The sequence below is a fragment of the Mobula birostris genome, chromosome 20 (genome assembly GCF_030028105.1).
Source record: "Mobula birostris isolate sMobBir1 chromosome 20, sMobBir1.hap1, whole genome shotgun sequence".
In the NCBI taxonomy this organism is placed as follows: domain Eukaryota; kingdom Metazoa; phylum Chordata; class Chondrichthyes; order Myliobatiformes; family Myliobatidae; genus Mobula; species Mobula birostris.
The window spans coordinates 10,764,546-10,781,680 of NC_092389.1; the positions used below are offsets into that span (position 1 = coordinate 10,764,546).

Sequence of the window (17,135 nt, forward strand, 5' to 3'; positions counted from 1 at the left end):
AATGCCTCTTTGTAACCTGTAACTGCTGTCTACACTATCCACAACACCACCAACCTTTGTGTCACCAGCAAATTTACTAACCCATGCTTCCATTTCATCATCTAAGTCATTTATAAAAATCACAAAGCAGAGATCCCAGAACAGATCCCTGTGGAACACTACTGATCACTGACCTCCAGGCAGTCTATGCTCCATCTACAACTACCCTCTGCCTTCTGTGGGTAAGCCACTTCTGAATCTACACAGCCAAGTTTCTCTCCTGACTTTCTGAATGAGCCTACCATGGGGACCTGTGTTGAACACCTTACTAAAATTCATCACCCACCACTGTATCCTTAACAATTTATTTTTGCGTTTTCTTGAAGAATTCAATTAAGCTTGTGAATCACGACCTACCCTTCACAAAGCCATGCTGGCTACCTTGAGTTAGGCTCTGCTTCTTCATTTGCTTATAAATCCTGCCTCTAAGAATTCTCTCCAATAGTTTGCCCACCACTGATGTAAGTCTCACTGGTCTATGATCCCCAGGATTACCCCTATTACCTTTGTTGAACAAAGGAATAACATTTACCATTTATACTTCTGGTACTACTGTGGCCAGTGAAAATGCAAAGATCATTGCCAAATCTCTTTCCTCACTTCCTGTGGTAATCTGGGGTGTATCCTCTGCAGCCCTGGGGACTTATCTATTTGAATGGTTTTCAGAAGTCGCAGCATTTGTTTTCTTAACTTCAATATGATCCAGCATTTTAGCCTGTTCTGTGCTGTCCTCGCAATTGTCAAGGTCCCTCTCACTGGCAAATACTGAAGCAAAGTACTCATTAAAGACCTCCCCTTCTTCCTCCAACTCCAAGCATCTGTTTCCTCTTCTATCCCTGATCGGCCCTACCCTCACTCAAGTCATCCTCCTGTTCTTTACATATATCCTTCCTTCTTCCTTTTGACTTGATGTTCCACTTCTCTTGTCAACTATAATTCCTGCACCCTACCATCTTTTCCTTGGCTAAATGGGACACATCTCTCCAGAACCCCATGCAAGTGCTTCCAAAACAACTTCCACATTTTGACTGTACTTTTCCCAATTTATGCTGCATGTTCCTGCCTAACAGCATCATAATTCACCCTCCTCCAATTAAATACTTTCCCATACTGTTTGCTTCCTATCCCTCTCCAAGGTTATACCAAAGGTCAAGAAGTTGAGATCACTGACTCCAGAATGAAAAATCTGTCACCTGACCTGGTTCATTGCTTAGCACTAGATCCAATATGGCATCTCCTCCATTTGGCCTGTCTACATATTCTGTCACAAATCCTTCCTGGATACACCTAACAAGTTCTGTCCCATCTGAATCTTTTGCATGAAGCAGATGCCAATCAACATCAGAAAAGTTGAACTCACCCATGACAACAACAGTGATTTTTACACCTTTTCAAAATCTGCCCCTTGATCTACTCCTTAGTGTCTCAGCTGCTTTTGAGGGTATCTATATATAGCCCCCGGCCAGCCTCAGAATCGCTAGGCTGGCTGTCATCTAGGGAAACAGCCCTCGGCCCCGCCAAACTGGGTAATAAGTTTGTGTGGATGCTGTGTGATGTACCCCACCCCCGCCCAAATAACCGACAATACACCAGATACGATTAAATGATTTACAGTTTATAGATATCACTGGAACTATATGATTAATAGAGAATAAAATATAAAAGGCGCCACACTTATCAAAGTTCAATCTCTTTGTGCACAAACAGTTGAAGCTCAGGACCCTTCTTCTTCACCCTGCGACCCCTCGGACCACCTCGACCGGCTGCCTGGGACCAAGAACGGTGGTCTACCAGACGCTCCACACGAGCCCGTCTCCGTCTCCTCTCCTCGCCGAACGCCCTCCTCGGGGTCCGACCCCGTTAGTGAACATCACAGCACCTGGTCCATCCTCTGTCTCTCTCTCTCCTGCCTTCCCTCCAAAACCCCGCGCATACCAATCTTCCAGATACACCAAAATCATAACAACTATCCGAATTGGTTCGTAACATCGTCTTATCACCGCCTAACCCAAAACAAGCTGCTAGCGCAAAACTTTCTCAGCGTTTACCATAACAAAGAAGCATTCCCAAGTATAACATAACAAAGAAGCCATTTTAATGAGCCTACACAGTAACATAAGAGACAAAACCCCCTTACATATAGAATCTCCTAATAGAGTCAGTGCTCCCTTCCTGTTTCTCACTGCCACCTACATGACTCCATGACATCCTTCCTTTCTACAGCTGCAATACTGTCCATGATTAGTAATGCTACTCCGACACGTCTTTTACCTCCTTCCCTTTCCCTTTTGAAACATCTAAATCCCAGAACATCTAGCAGCCATTCTTGCCCTTGTGACAGCCAAGTTTCTGTAATGGCCACAACATCGTAGTTCCATGTACTGACCCATGTTCTAAGTTTACCCCTGTTCCTGATACTTCCTGATACTTGTTGCATTAAAACAGACACATTTCAACCCATCCCACCGACTGCAATTTTACCCTATTAACTGCCTATCTTTCCTCAGTCTTTCTACATGATGCATCTACCTGCACAGCAACTGCTCTGTCCTCTAATCTATCATGCAGGTTCCCATCCCCCTGCCAACATAGTTTAAATGCTCCTTAACAATTCTAGCAAACCTGCCTGTAAGGACACTGGTCCACTTCAAATTGAGGTGTAACGTGTCCCTCCTCCCCCATCCCTTTTATACATGTCATACCTTCCCCAGAAGAGATACTGATGATCAATAAATCTGATACCCTGCCCACTGCACTGGTTCTTTAACCATACTGTCATCTGCCAAATTGTCTACTCTTACCCCATCCTGGTCCTGATTTTTAGCTTCATACCTAGCTCCCTAAATTCTCTCTTCAGGGTGCCATCCCTTTGCCTACCTATGTTGTTGGTACCAATGTGTATCACGACTTCTGGCTGCTTACCTTCCCTCTTAAAAATGCTGTGGACTGTCTGAGTCACCCCTGACCCTGGCGCTTGGGAAGGAACATACCATCCAAGAGTCTCTTTCATGTTTACGGAATCGCGTGTCTTTTCCCATAACTATTAAATTTCCTATCACCATCGCTCTCTTCTTTTCCCTCTTCTCTTCTAAGCCACAGAGCCAGACTCCTGGTCGCTGTGGCTTTCCCCTGGTGGGTTGTCCTCCTCAACAGTATCCAAAGCAATATACTTATTATTGAGGGGAACGGTCGCAGGGGTACCCTGCACTGTCTGCCTTTTCCCTTTCCCTCTCCTGAGAGTGACTTAGTTACCTGCCTCCAGCAACTTAGGTGTGACTGCCTCCCTGTAGCTCCCATCTATCATGTCCTCATTCTCCCGAATAATCCTTAAGTCATCCAGTTCCAGCTCCAACTCCAGTCCTCTACTGTGGTCTGTAAGTAGCTGCAGCCAGATACATTCTTTAATATCAAACACTTGCAATCAGACTGAACATTCAATTTGAGAGGAAGCCCTACAATTAAGAAGCTTTTTAAGAAGGTGTATTGGGGGGGATTGAGTTCAAGAGCCACAAGGAACATTGCAGCTCTCTAAACTCTGGTTAGACCATACTTAGGATATTGTGTTCAGTTCTGGTCAGGTCTAGGAAGGATGTGGAAGCTTTAGAGAGGGTGCAGAGGAGACTTTCCAGGATGCTGCCTGGATTAGAAGGCATGTTTTACATAGTACATTGTGTGAACTGGGGTTTTTTCTCTTTGGTCCAAAGGAGGGTCAGAGATGACTTGATAGAGGTGTACAAGATGATAAGAAGCATAGATAGAATGAATAGCTCAAGACATTTTCCCAGGGCAGAAATGGCTAATACAAGGGGGCATAATTTTAAGGTGATTGGAGGAAAGTATGTCAGAGGTAACTTCTTTACACAGAGAGCGGTGAGAGCGTGGAACGCTCTGTCAGGGGTAATGGTAGAGGCGGATTAGCAATATTTAAGAATCTCTTAGATATGCACATGAATGATAGAGAAAATGGAGGGTTATGTATGAGGGAAGAGTGAGATTAATTTTAGAGCAGATTAAAAGCTCAGTACAAAATTGTGGGGGCTGAAGGGCCTGTACTGTATGGTAATGTTTGACGTTCTATGTACCCATACACTTTCTTCCCATCAACTTCCCTACATCCCTATCCTGAATATGCTAACCATCTCGAGGCTAGTTTCCCTGATGTTGGTGCACCTCCAATGCCTCATTTAAGTGGCACAGTTTCACCTGACAAGCTACCACATCGTCTACCTTCAGTTAGTCACTATGTGTATGCATATGCGGGAAATAGTCAATCGCTAATCATCTGCATCATTCAATGTATTTCTTCTCCACAATTACTTCCCTACCCAAAGGTACAGAGATCAACTCATTATCTTTTAAAGAATACCTTTCACTGAGAAAGTTTAGTAGAGCATGCACATGTGTGTGAAGGCTATTGATCACATCCAATTAAATTCATGTTTCTTTACTACTGTTTAACTCTGTGACTCTCCCTGCAATAAACTGTTTACTGATCTCTCAAGTAAAAGTTGACTGCTTGTTATGAAACAACCAACTAAAGTTGTGTTCTTACAGCAAGAAGGCCACATTTCTTGCTCTGTAACAAAGTGTGGCAATCTTTTAAATACAGCATGTGTAAGGAACCATTCCATTGAAATGCATAGCAGATGGAAGTAACTTCAAGGTTTTAACCATCTCAGACCTACTGCTTTCAGAAAGCAGATGTAAACCTCCTGTTGAATGTTTATTTTGAGAGTTTCCACAGTCAATGCGACAAAAGGAAAGAGGAGTATAGAAGCGTGGCAAATCCCCATGTTCTTTTCCACTCAAACAATTTTATGTTGTGTAGTGGAGCAGAGTTATGTTAGTTGCTCATTCCTATTGCTGTTGCTAGTAGTGAACAATCTTGCTGAAGACCCTTGTTGGCTTTGCAGCTCCAAGGAGTTGGAATATTCACCAGCTAAATATAAAACCTGCTTGAGGTTTGTTTGATACAACCTGGACCAGCTATCATTGCCCAGACTAATAAAAAGTCCAAATGCCAGACACTGACTAATTTCTCTGTAGTTGATCATTTGGTTCTTTTGTTCAAAACTCTTGTAACACCCTGCGAAAGGTTTCACTGCTAATGTAGTGGTCTTTCTGTAGAAGCACTGCTAATGTAATTGGTTTTCTGTAGCTGTAGTGTTTGGTGTTACGTACCCCGTAACTGGGTTGCCAAACCAGCAGAAATGGACCACTTAGTTGGAGTCTGGATTACTGGAACTAAGAAAGCTTTACTAAAGAAATCAGTAACACAGTACTCTAATTGTAAGGATATAAATGCAACGGGTTAGCAATGATAAAACACACATGTACACAGAACTAGGATAATAGGAATCAATCAAGCTCTATCGCAGCCTAGGGGTAAAATGATCAGTTTCAAGTGACGCAGAGTTCAGTTCAGCTGAGTACAGTTCGCAGCAATCGCTGTTGTGCCGTTGGAGAGAGAGAGAGAGCGAATATGCAAATTTCTGATTCAAACAGACCTTTGATGTTCCTCGCAGTTAGCTTTCGGGCAAGCCCTTTTACTGTCTTTTGAGGTCACCGACTGTGACCCCTCCATTCCGGATACAATCGTTCTTCCACGGTGAACCCGGCACCCAGGCAAGGGCGGACACACACACCAGGTTCCCGCCAATCGTACTTTTTCACCCTGTGCATCTATGGTCGGTCCCGCGACCAGACCTCCAAACTCCCACCAACTTGTGGGGGCGCACCGCACTTCCAGGGTCTCGTTATCTCATGATCTTGTGGTGTCTGTTTTGCCTTAGCGAACCTGTTCCCTGCTGGGGTATCGCCTGTCCATCAAACTTCAAACAGTTCAGGTTCAAAGCAACCGGTCTGTCAATGCTCGGAACTGTGTCTCTTTTCGTTAATCTCTCTTCTCCTCTCTCATTAACATTTGGAATGTTTCTCCATTGTCTCACTTATCTCTCTTATTTGCATCAATCTTCTGATAAGCAACACACATCAAAGTTGCTGGTGAACGCAGCAGGCCAGGCAGCATCTGTAGGAAGAGGTGCAGTCGACGTTTCAGGCCGAGACCCTTCGTCAGGACTAACTGAAGGAAGAGTGAGTAAGGGATTTGAAAGTTGCAGGGGGAGGGGGAGATCCAAAATGATAGGAGAAGACAGGAGGGGGAGGGATGGAGCCAAGAGCTGGACAGGTGATTGGCAAAAGGGGATACGAGAGGATCATGGGACAGGAGGTCCGGGAAGAAAGACAAGGGGCGGGGGGGACCCAGAGGATGGGCAAGAGGTATATTCAGAGGGACAGAGGGAGAAAAAGGGAGAGTGAGAGAAAGAATGTGTGCATAAAAATAAGTAACAGATGGGGTACGAGGGGGAGGTGGGGCCTAGCGGAAGTTAGAGAAGTTGATGTTCATGCCATCAGGTTGGAGGCTACCCAGACAGAATATAAGGTGTTGCTCCTCCAACCTGAGTGTGGCTTCATCTCTACAGTAGAGGAGGCCGTGGGTAGACATGTCAGAATGGGAATGGGATGTGGAATTAAAATGTGTGGCCACTGGGAGATCCTGCTTTCTCTGGCGGACAGAGCGTATATGTTCAGCAAAGCGGTCTCCCAGTCTGCGTCGGGTCTCGCCAATATATAAAAGGCCACATCGGGAGCACCGGACGCAGTATATCACCCCAGTCGACTCACAGGTGAAGTGTTGCCTCACCTGGAAGGACTGTTTGGGGCCCTGAATGGTGGTAAGAGAGGAAGTGTAAGGGCGTGTGTAGCACTTGTTCCGCTTACACGGATAAATGCCAGGAGGGAGATCAGTGGGGGGGGATGGGGGGGACGAATGGACAAGGAAGTTGTGTAGGGAGCGATCCCTGCGGAATGCGGGGGGGGGGGGGAGGGAAAGATGTGCTTAGTGCTGGGATCCCGTTGGAGGTGGCGGAAGTTACGGAGAATAATATGTTGGACCCGGAGGCTGGTGGGGTGGTAGGTGAGGACCAGGGGAACCCTATTCCTAGTGGGGTGGCGGGAGGATGGAGTGAGAGCAGATGTACGTGAAATGGGGGAGATGCGTTTAAGAGCAGAGTTGATAGTGGAGGAAGGGAAGCCCCTTTCTTTAAAAAATGAAGACATCTCCCTCGTCCTAGAATGAAAAGCCTCATCCTGAGAGCAGGTGCAGCGGAGACGGAGGAATTGCGAGAAGGGGATGGCGTTTTTGCAAGAGACAGGGTGAGAAGAGGAATAGTCTGGATAGCTGTGAGAGTCAGTAGACTTATAGTAGACATCAGTGGATAAGCTGTCTCCAGAGACAGAGACAGAAAGATCTAGAAAGGGGAGAGAGGGGATTCTGCAGGGAGCGCTCATGGAGTGAGGTCGTCTCTCTGGCTTCGCTCCATTCCCGTTATCCTTTTTAACCTATGATCTCCTTGATCTAATCAACTTTAAGTACACCAGAAGACTTACTTTATCTCTCTGAATTATCGATTAATTGACTTCCTTTTGTCAATCGCAACTTTTGAGCTTAAAGAAATGAGTACGAGATCTAAAACCAAAGATGGGAAAGACGCTGATGGGAACGGAGGAAAGAAGAAAGGTGACTCTAAACCAACGGAATTAACTTACGAAGTTATGGTGAAGTGTTTGGAGGAAATGTTTGAGCAGCATCGGATAAAATTATCTGAAAGTTTAACTGCTCAATTTGAACAACATCGTCAAAGCCTTAATGAAGATTTAAAATCAATCACGGAATCTTTGAAATTCCTGAATGCTGATGTTCAAAAACACGATGCAAAAATTTCTGAGCTGGATACTAAATCTCAGAAGACGGATACAAAAGTTGAGATCTTAGAGAAGAATCTAGCTTCGACTACTAAACAGCTCCAACAACTTAAATCCAAAGTTATTGATCTTGAGAATCGATCGAGAAGACAAAATTTACGTTTAATTGGCCTACCTGAGGATGTTGAGGTTGGAGATCCTGTAATATTCTTTGCTAAACTTTTAAAGGATTCGTTCGGTTCAGTTTTTCCCAACGATCCTCCATTACTCGATCGCGCCCATCGTATACCGTGGGTAAAGTCGGCAGCGGCTGTTTCCAAACCCAGACCAGTTATTCTTCGTTTCCATTATGTTAATGTTAAAGAACAACTTCTCCAGATCGCTCGTCGACAAGGGATGATCAAGTATCACCAGCATTCCTTCAGAATAGTTCAAGACTACAGTCCTGAAGTGATGAAGGAATGACTGACTTTTAAACCTTTAATGTCGGAATGCTATCAAAAAAATCTCAAACCGGCACTACTGTATCCTGCACGACTCAGAATCTCACTTCCCGATGGAAATCGTCGTGTTTTCCACTCTACAACTGCCGCTCGGAGCTTTTTGGATGATAATTTCCCATCTGATACAGATACCCTCTCTTAATGTGTGTTGGGTGCTTCCAGCACCAATTTTTTTTTCTCTCTGGTGTTTTCCTTCAAAATAAACCTAGTATTACTGTGCGATGAAGGTTTTTTATAAGTTTAAGATTTTTGTTCTTTGTTCTTTACTATAGTGATTATTCTATAACTTATATAGAATATTTATCTTCTGTGAATAACATCACTTTCCCTTAGTTAACCTTTTGTTTTAATTTATCCTTTTTTGTTATTACTAATGATCCGATCCGACGGTCATTTGTAGTTATATGCTTCCTATTTTTGATTTTCGCATAATTAAAATGGCGACTTGTCTTTCTTTTTCTATAATTTTTATTTTTTTTTCGGGACGCCATGTTCTTATGCTTCTTCTTCCCATAATCCATTTTTCTTATTTTGGAAGCGTTTTTTTATTTACTCGTTTATAATTAACTAATTATATGCACTGATACTGGTTTCTTTTATTTTATATATTTTAGTAATTTTTACTATGGAGACTAATTTACAATACTGTTTATTTTTCACATATTAGTCTTTGGGAGGTCACTTATCTAACATATATTTTTGGAGTTGCCCCCTGCAGAAATGGGGTTAAAGTTAGTATTAGTTAGCGCTTTTTTCAGCCTTCTCTGGCTCAGTTCGGGTTTCTATTTGGGGTTGGGGGAGGGGGTGGTCTTTTTCTTTTTTAATTTTTTCTATTGGGCTGATTCAGAACTACAAAGATGTCCCCAGTGTCGAGATTTCCGGTTCCTCTCTAATCATGTATTCCTCTTCCGATTTCATGAGCTCACATTAGTTAACCCCTTACTCACCAAAGGGTTAATTTTTAGTTATGGCTCATTCTATTAATTTTGTCTCTTGGAATACAAATGGTTTAAACCATCCAATAAAACGGAAAAAGATTTTCAAAATATTCCAAAGACTGAATGCTCATATTATCTTTGCTCAAGAGACTCATGTAAGGAAAGAGGACAGTCAACGCTTCTTTAAGTTTTGGAAAGAACAACAATACCATTCAAATGCTCAAGCCAAAATTAAAGGTGTTTCAATTTTTATTGATCCCTCAATTACATTCATTCATCAAGACATCATTTCAGATCCTAATGGCAGATTTCTGTTAATTACGGGGGTACTTTTTAATAAAAAGGTCGCTATGGTTAATGTTTACGCTCCAAATGTGGATTATCCTGAATTCTTTAAACATTTACTTACTTCCCTTCCTAATTTAAACAAGTATATGTTGATAATGGGCGGTGATTTTAATTTATGTTTGAATCCCATGTTGGATAGATCCACAAGTAGTCCGGCTTTACCGAATAAGTCGGCTACTATTATCAACTCTTTTATGTTGGATGCTGGGATTTCAGAAATTTGGAGATTTCTACATCCAAATGATAAGGAATTCTCCTTTTTTTCACATGTTCACCGTTCTTTTTCTCGAATTGATTATTTCCTGATTGACTCTCATTTGATTCCATATGTAGTTGATTGTAATTATGACATTATTGCTATTTCAGATCATGCTCCATTGAAACTTTCCATCAAGTTAATGGATACCTTTTGTACTACCAGACAATGGCGATTTAACCCTATTTTGCTTCAAGATCAGGACTTTGTCAAATTTATAAAGGAGCAGATTGATTTCTTCTTTTCAACTAATACTACGGATGAAGTTTCCAACGGAACTGTTTGGGACGCCTTTAAAGCTTATATCCGTGGTCAGATTATTTCCTATTCGGCCGGTTTGAAAAGACGTATTAACAATGAAATACTTCTACTGGTTGATAAAATTAAAGAAGATGATAAAAAATATGCTATTTCTCCTAGCAAGGAGCTGTACAAACACAAAGTTGAACTCCAATTGGAACATAGCTTATTATTAACATCCTTGATCGAAAATCAATTAATGAGGACTAGAAGTGATTTTTGTATTCATAGTGATAAATCGGGTAAATTACTGGCTAACCAATTGAAATTTGATTCGGTTAAACGTCAAATTACTAAGATCCGCAAACAGGATGATACTTTCACAGTTGATCATGTTGGGATAAACCAAACCTTTCAAGAATTTTATACCTCTTTATATCATTCTGATTTTCCTCATGATTCTAATTTCATGCATGATTTTTTAAGTAAATTGAGTTTTCCGAAACTATCTCCCGAAGATTGCCTATCATTAGAAACTTCCATTTCAGAGGAAGAAATAATAACTGCAATCTCATCATTAAATTCCGGTAAAGCACCCGGTCCCGATGGGTTTACAGTGGAATTTTAAAAATTTTTTTCCTCCATTCTTTCTTCTAAGTTGTCTAGAATATTTAAGGAAGCAATTAGTTTAGGTAAATTACCACAATCGTTTTATGAAGCCTCTATTTCCTTAATTCTTAAAAAGAATAAAGATCCTACGGATTGTGCATCCTATAGACCGATTTCTCTTCTGAATGTAGATTCAAAAATTTTTTCAAAAATTCTAGCTACTAGACTGGAGAAGGTGTTACCTTAAATTATTTCCATGGATCAAACCGGATTCATCAAAAATCGCTATTCATCTTTTAATATTAGGAGGTTAATGAATATTGTTTATACCCCCTCACTTACTACCCCGGAATGTATTATCTCATTAGATGCTGAGAAAGCCTTTGACAGAGTTGAATGGCCTTATTTATTTAATGTTCTTGAGAAATTTAATTTTAATTTGACATTTATATCTTGGATTAAATTGTTATATTACTCCCCGGTAGCCTCGGTCTGTACAAATAATTATAGATCTCCTTTTTTTCGTCTTTTTCGTGGTACTAGGCAAGGTTGCCTTCTTAGTCCTTTACTATTTAATATTGCTCTTGAACCTTTAGCAATTGCTATCCGTGACTCGCCAAATATTGTTGGTATTACCCGTGGAAATGAAATACATAAACTATCATTATATGCAGATGATTTGTTGTTATATATCTCTAACCCGGAGAAGTCAATTCCTGCTATCTTAGATCTGTTAGCTCAATTTAGTAACTTTTCTGGTTGCAAATTGAATCTTAGTAAGAGTGAATTATTCCCTTTAAATAAGCATGTACCTATTTATGGACGTTTACCATTTAAATTGGTTACTGATTCATTTATATACTTAGGGATAACAATTACCAAAAAATATAAAGATTTATTTAAAGCTAATTTTTTACCTTTAATTGATCAGATTAAACTTTTATTTACCAAATGGTTCCCAATCTCTTTGTCTTTGATTGGTCGGATTAACGCTATTAAGATGATCATTTTGCCTAAATTTTTGTATATATTTCAATCGGTTCCAATTTTTATCCCAAAATCTTTTTTTGATAACGTGGATTCAAAAATTTCCTCATATATTTGGCAGAATAAAAATCCTAGGTTAGGTAAAAGATATTTACAGAAATTCAAGAAGGAGGGGGGACTTGCCCTTCCAAATTTTAGATTCTATTATTGGGCAATTAATATTCGATATTTAAAATTTTGGCTACAAGATTTGGACGCATCTTTAAACCCTCATTGGGTAAATCTTGAATCTAATTCATTACAAGGGTTTTCCTTGGGTTCGGTTTTAGGAACTTTACTTCCTTTTACTTCTTTTAAATCATATAAACAAATGAATAACCCAATAGTTAAACATACTTTACGTATATGGTTTCAATTCCGAAGATTTTTTGGGTTTAATCAATTCATTCTAGCAAGTCCCATTATATCAAATTTTCTTTTTCAACCTTCCATGATGGATCAAGCTTACTTTGATTGGAAAACCAAAGGTATAATATCTTATAGCGATTTATTTTTGGATAACTGTTTTATGTCTTTTGATCAACTTTCTAATAAATATAACTTACCCAGATCTCACTTTTTTAAATATTTGCAGATTAGAAACTTTTTAATTACTGTCTGTCCTAATTTTCCACACCCATATCCAATGGACACTTTGGAAAAAATCTTAGACTTAAATCTTTCTCAGAAAGGTGTAATAGCAATTGTATATAATATAATTATGAATTTATGTCCTGATGCCTCTAATAAAATTAAAGCTGACTGGGAAAGAGAACTTGAGATTAATATACCGACTGAAAAATGGGAAAAAATTCTTCAGTTGGTGAATTCATCCTCTGTATGTGCTAAGCATAGGTTGATACAGTTTAAAGTAGTTCACAGGACTCATATGTCCAAAGATAAACTATCTCGTTATTACTCTTATATTAATCCAATATGTGATAGATGCCAGTCTGAGATTGCTTCTTTAACTCACATGTTTTGGTCATGTCCCTTGTTGGAGAAATATTGGAAAGATATTTTTGATATTATTTCAACGGTCCTAAATCTAGACTTACAACCTCATCCAATTACTGCTATCTTTGGATTACCAATGATAGACTCAAATAATTTAACCTCTTCATCACGAAGGATGATTGCATTTCTTACTTTAATAGCTAGAAGGTCCATCTTGTTGAATTGGAAAGAGATCAACCCTCCTACAGTATTTCATTGGTTTTCACAAACTATGGTGTGTCTGAATTTGGAGAAAATTAGAAGTGCAGTTTATGACCCTTCTATTAAGTTTGAAAAAATTTGGAGGCCATTTATTCAGCATTTTCATTTGATGTAATTTGATCATTTCCAAACTGGTTTTATTTCTCTGTACTGTTGTTGGAGGGGAGTGGAGGCGTCGACGCTGAGGTTTTCTTCTTTTCCATTTTTAAGTTGTTAGTTTTGCCCAAGTCTTTTAGTTTAGTTTAGTTTTTTTTTCTTTTGGGATGGGTTTTTTTTTTCTTTTTTTTGTCTTTTTCCCTTTTTTTTTGCTTTATATTATCCGTGATCAGTTCTACATGTATGGGAGTTTTGGTAATTTCCACTATTTGGTTTTGCAATTACTCTTTTTTTAAATGTAACAATACATCTCATATTATTTGTATTATTGCTATGTTTTGTTTCTATATTTTGAAATTAATAAAAAGATTGAAAAAGAAAGAAAGGGGAGGGAGGTGTCGGAAATGGACCAGGTAAATTTGAGGGCAGGGTGAAAGTTGGAGGCAAAGTTAATAAAGTCAACGAGTTCTGCATGTGTGCAGGAAGCAGCGCCAATGCAGTCGTCGATGTAGCGAAGGAAAAGTGGGGGACAGATACCAGAATAGGCACGGAACATAGATTGTTCCACAAACCCAACAAAAAGGCAGGCATAGCTAAGACCCATACGGGTGCCCATAGCTACACCTTTAGTTTGGAGGAAGTGGGAGGAACCAAAGGAGAAATTATTAAGAGTAAGGACTAATTCCGCTAGATGGAGCAGAGTGGTGGTAGAGGGGAACTGATTAGGTCTGGAATCCAAAAAGAAGCGTAGAGCTTTGAGACCTTCCTGATGGGGGATGGAAGTATATAAGGACTGGACATCCATGGTGAAAATAAAGCGGTGAGGGCCAGGGAACTTAAAATCATCGAAAAGTTTAAGAGCGTGAGAAGTGTCACGAACATAGGTCGGAAGGGATTGAACAAGGGGTGATAAAACAGTGTCGAGGTATGCAGAAATGAGTTCCGTGGGGCAGGAGCAAACTGAGACAATAGGTCGGCCAGGACAGGCAGGTTTGTGGATCTTGGGTAGGAGATAGAAACGGGAAGTGCGGGGTGTGGGAACTATAAGGTTGGTAGCAGTGGATGGGAGATCCCCTGAGCGGATAAAGTCGGTGATGGTGTGGGAGACAACGGCCTGGTGCTCCTTAGTGGGGTCACGATCGAGGGGTAAATAAGAGGAGGTATCCGCGAGTTGTCGCTGTGCCTCGGCAAGGTAGAGGTCAGTACACCAGACTACAACAGCACCCCCCTTATCGGCGGGTTTAATAATAAGGTTAGGATTAGTGCGGAGGGAGTGGAGAGCAGAGCATTCCGAAGGAGTGAGGTTGGACTGGAGGTCGACTGCACCTCTTCCTACAGATGCTGCCTGGCCTGCTGCGTTCACCAGCAACTTTGATGTGTGTTGCTTGAATTTCCAGCATCTGCAGAATTCCTGTTGTTTGCGTTTAAAATCTTCTGATAACTTGGTTTTTCGTCACACCCCTATCCTTCAAAGGATTTTTACAGGGGTAAAAATTATAGGCATGAATACATTATTAGATACACACTTATATACAGGGTCATCAGCTATTCGGCTAATACAGAGAACTCTAAGTTGTCAACACCTTGACAGACAGTCAGCAATCACCTTTCCATTCCTTTTATATGTGTTATTTTAATAACCCTCTAAGACCAGGCTCCAACTTGGCAAGGTTCATAGTGACCAAAAACACTAATGGGTTGTGATCAGTGTAAATTCTCAGTGGTTTCCGTCCCGGACACAGATAACAAGGGTCGTCCCACACAAACTTAGCATTCTTTGGCAAGAGCTTAGTAAGAGGGAGGGTAATATCCGCAAAGTTCTTTTTTTTTGCAAAACTTCCGATAACACCCCACCATCTCCAAGAACCTTCTCAGGGTTCTCTTGTCTGTCGGGGTGGGGACTTCAGAGATGGCCCGCATCTTAGCCTGCATCGGTGCCAGCTGCCACTGTCTTACCACAAATCCCAGATAAGTGATTTTTCCGTGGCCGAATTCACTTTTTGCGAGGTTCACTGTCAGGCTGGCTTCAAACAGCTTTTTAAACAGCTCCTCTCACGTGGCACTCCAGACCACTACATCGCCAACATACGCTTCAGCATTCTTTAGCCCTTTTGTCACTGAATTAATCATCCTATAGGGGTGTTGCTCACTAGGCTGACCTGATGTGACAACAACACCATGTCTCGGCTCTTTGCATCGCCTTGGGACATCTGGACATACGTGTGCGTGCCGTTTAATTAGTTTTATTAGCAGCAGCTCGCTTTGTTCGGGGGTTAAGTGAGAGAACTCATCAGCAAAGTTGGCCAAAACAATAGAGTTCTCCCATCTGGTCGGCACCACACTTACCTTTTCAAAATGGGTCTTCCCCTTATCAGGTGGCACCCTAGCCTCATTAATTTTCGTGATAACACCAACAACTAGATCTGTTTTCTGATCGTGGTACGCTTTTAACATGTTAATAGCCTGTAACTGTGTTAGCTTATGTCTACAATAGTCAATAGCATCCTTCCTCCTGTGCGGCCAGTAAAACTCTTTCATGATTCTACCGACTGTTTTCCTCACCCCAGAATGTCCACCGTGGGGTATCTTGTGGGCCAGGTTAGGAATCTCATCCCCTTAAATTCTTGGCACCACCCCCCATTCCTCATCTGCGGGCATGGTACTTGGTCTCCATTTCCTCCTTAGTACTCCCTCCTTCACATAATAGCCCACTGGTTCCCTTTTTAATTCTGCTTCAGAGAGAGCTGTCTCCGCCAAAACCATCAGCTCCTCGTCTCGCTCCTGTGCCTGTACAAATTCCTTCCTTGCTAATGATAAGTCTACCTTAACTTCCGTTTCACTATGCTGTTTCTTACTTTCTAACCCCCGCCCCCCGGTACAAGGCTGGTAAAAACGTCTCGGCTAAATCTATATTCACTTCGGCAGCCTTTCTGGACATGCGGCGAGTCACTGCGCAAACGGGATAAACCTGTGAGTCCATGGGCGGGGCCTCAACGCTGGCAGGCTGGCTTATCACTCTTACTGCTGGGTACACCTCTCCGCCAGCGAGGTCATTACCGAGTAAGACCTCCACGTCTTCCATCGGTAGTTTGGGTCTCACCCCGATCGTGACCGATCCGGAGACCAAGTCGCTTTTTAGGTGTATCTGGTGCAAAGGTACTGCTTCAGTCCCTTTCCCAATGCCTTTTATCACCCTGACCTCCCCAGTCTGGGTCTCTGAACTAAAGTCTAACACACTCTTTAATATCAATGACTGACAAGCTCCAGTGTCTCTCCAAATCTGTACTGGAACTGGGTTTAACCCCTCCTCCACCGACACCAATCCGGCCGAGATAAACCTCTCGTGCCCTTCCTGAACTTTATCAGACCTCTTCTCCCCTAGCGGTTTGTTTACCAGCTCAATACAGCCAGTCGGAACCGTCGTTTTCTCTTTCCCCGTCTCCTTCTTTGGGGCAAAGCACCTGGACGCAAAGTGTCCAGCTTTCCCACAATTATAGCATACGACCCCAGGAGACTTCCTACCAAATTGCTCCCGGTCTACCTTATCCCTCTCACTAGTCCCCGGCTTACTTTCTGACTTTTCTGGCGGACTCTCTCCACCCTCTTGACTACCCTTCTGGTAGCCTTTACTCGGGATAAACTTCGCTTTGTGCGTTAATGCGTATTCATCCGCTAACTTAGCAGTTGCGGCTAAGGTGTCTGCCTCTTTCTCATCTAGGTAGGGTCTCATACCTTCAGGGACACAACCTTTAAACTGCTCAATCAGCATTAGCTGTAGCAGTCTGTCATGATCCCCATTGACCCCTTTCGAGGTGCACCAACGCTCACAATACATCTGCATCTCATGGGCAAACTCTAAATACGTGCGGCCCCACTGCTTCCTCGCATTCTGGAACCTCTGCCGGTATGCCTCCGGGACCAACTCATAAATCCTGAGTATGGCCTCTTTCACCACATCATACCTCTGGGCATCTTCTGCAGACAAGGCCGAGTAAGCTTGTTGGGCGTTTCCTTTAAGCACACTCTGAAGCAAAACAGCCCACTTATCCCTCGGCCAGTCCTGACTGGCAGCAACTTTTTCAAAATGGAGAAAGTACC

At 41.8% G+C, this 17,135-nt stretch overlaps 1 protein-coding gene across 2 annotated transcripts in view; it reads left to right on the top strand.

Moving 5' to 3' along the window:
- ten1 (TEN1 subunit of CST complex) overlaps window positions 1-11,499 on the top strand; it is a 57,588-nt gene extending 46,089 nt beyond the window's left edge. For both annotated transcript variants that reach the window (XM_072238124.1, XM_072238126.1), the window contains exon 4: window positions 9,959-11,499. In XM_072238124.1, the coding sequence (XP_072094225.1) occupies window positions 9,959-10,716 (758 nt within the window). In that variant the 3' untranslated portion in view covers window positions 10,717-11,499. The remainder of the gene's footprint in view (window positions 1-9,958) is intronic.
- The last annotated feature ends 5,636 nt before the right edge of the window (window positions 11,500-17,135 follow it).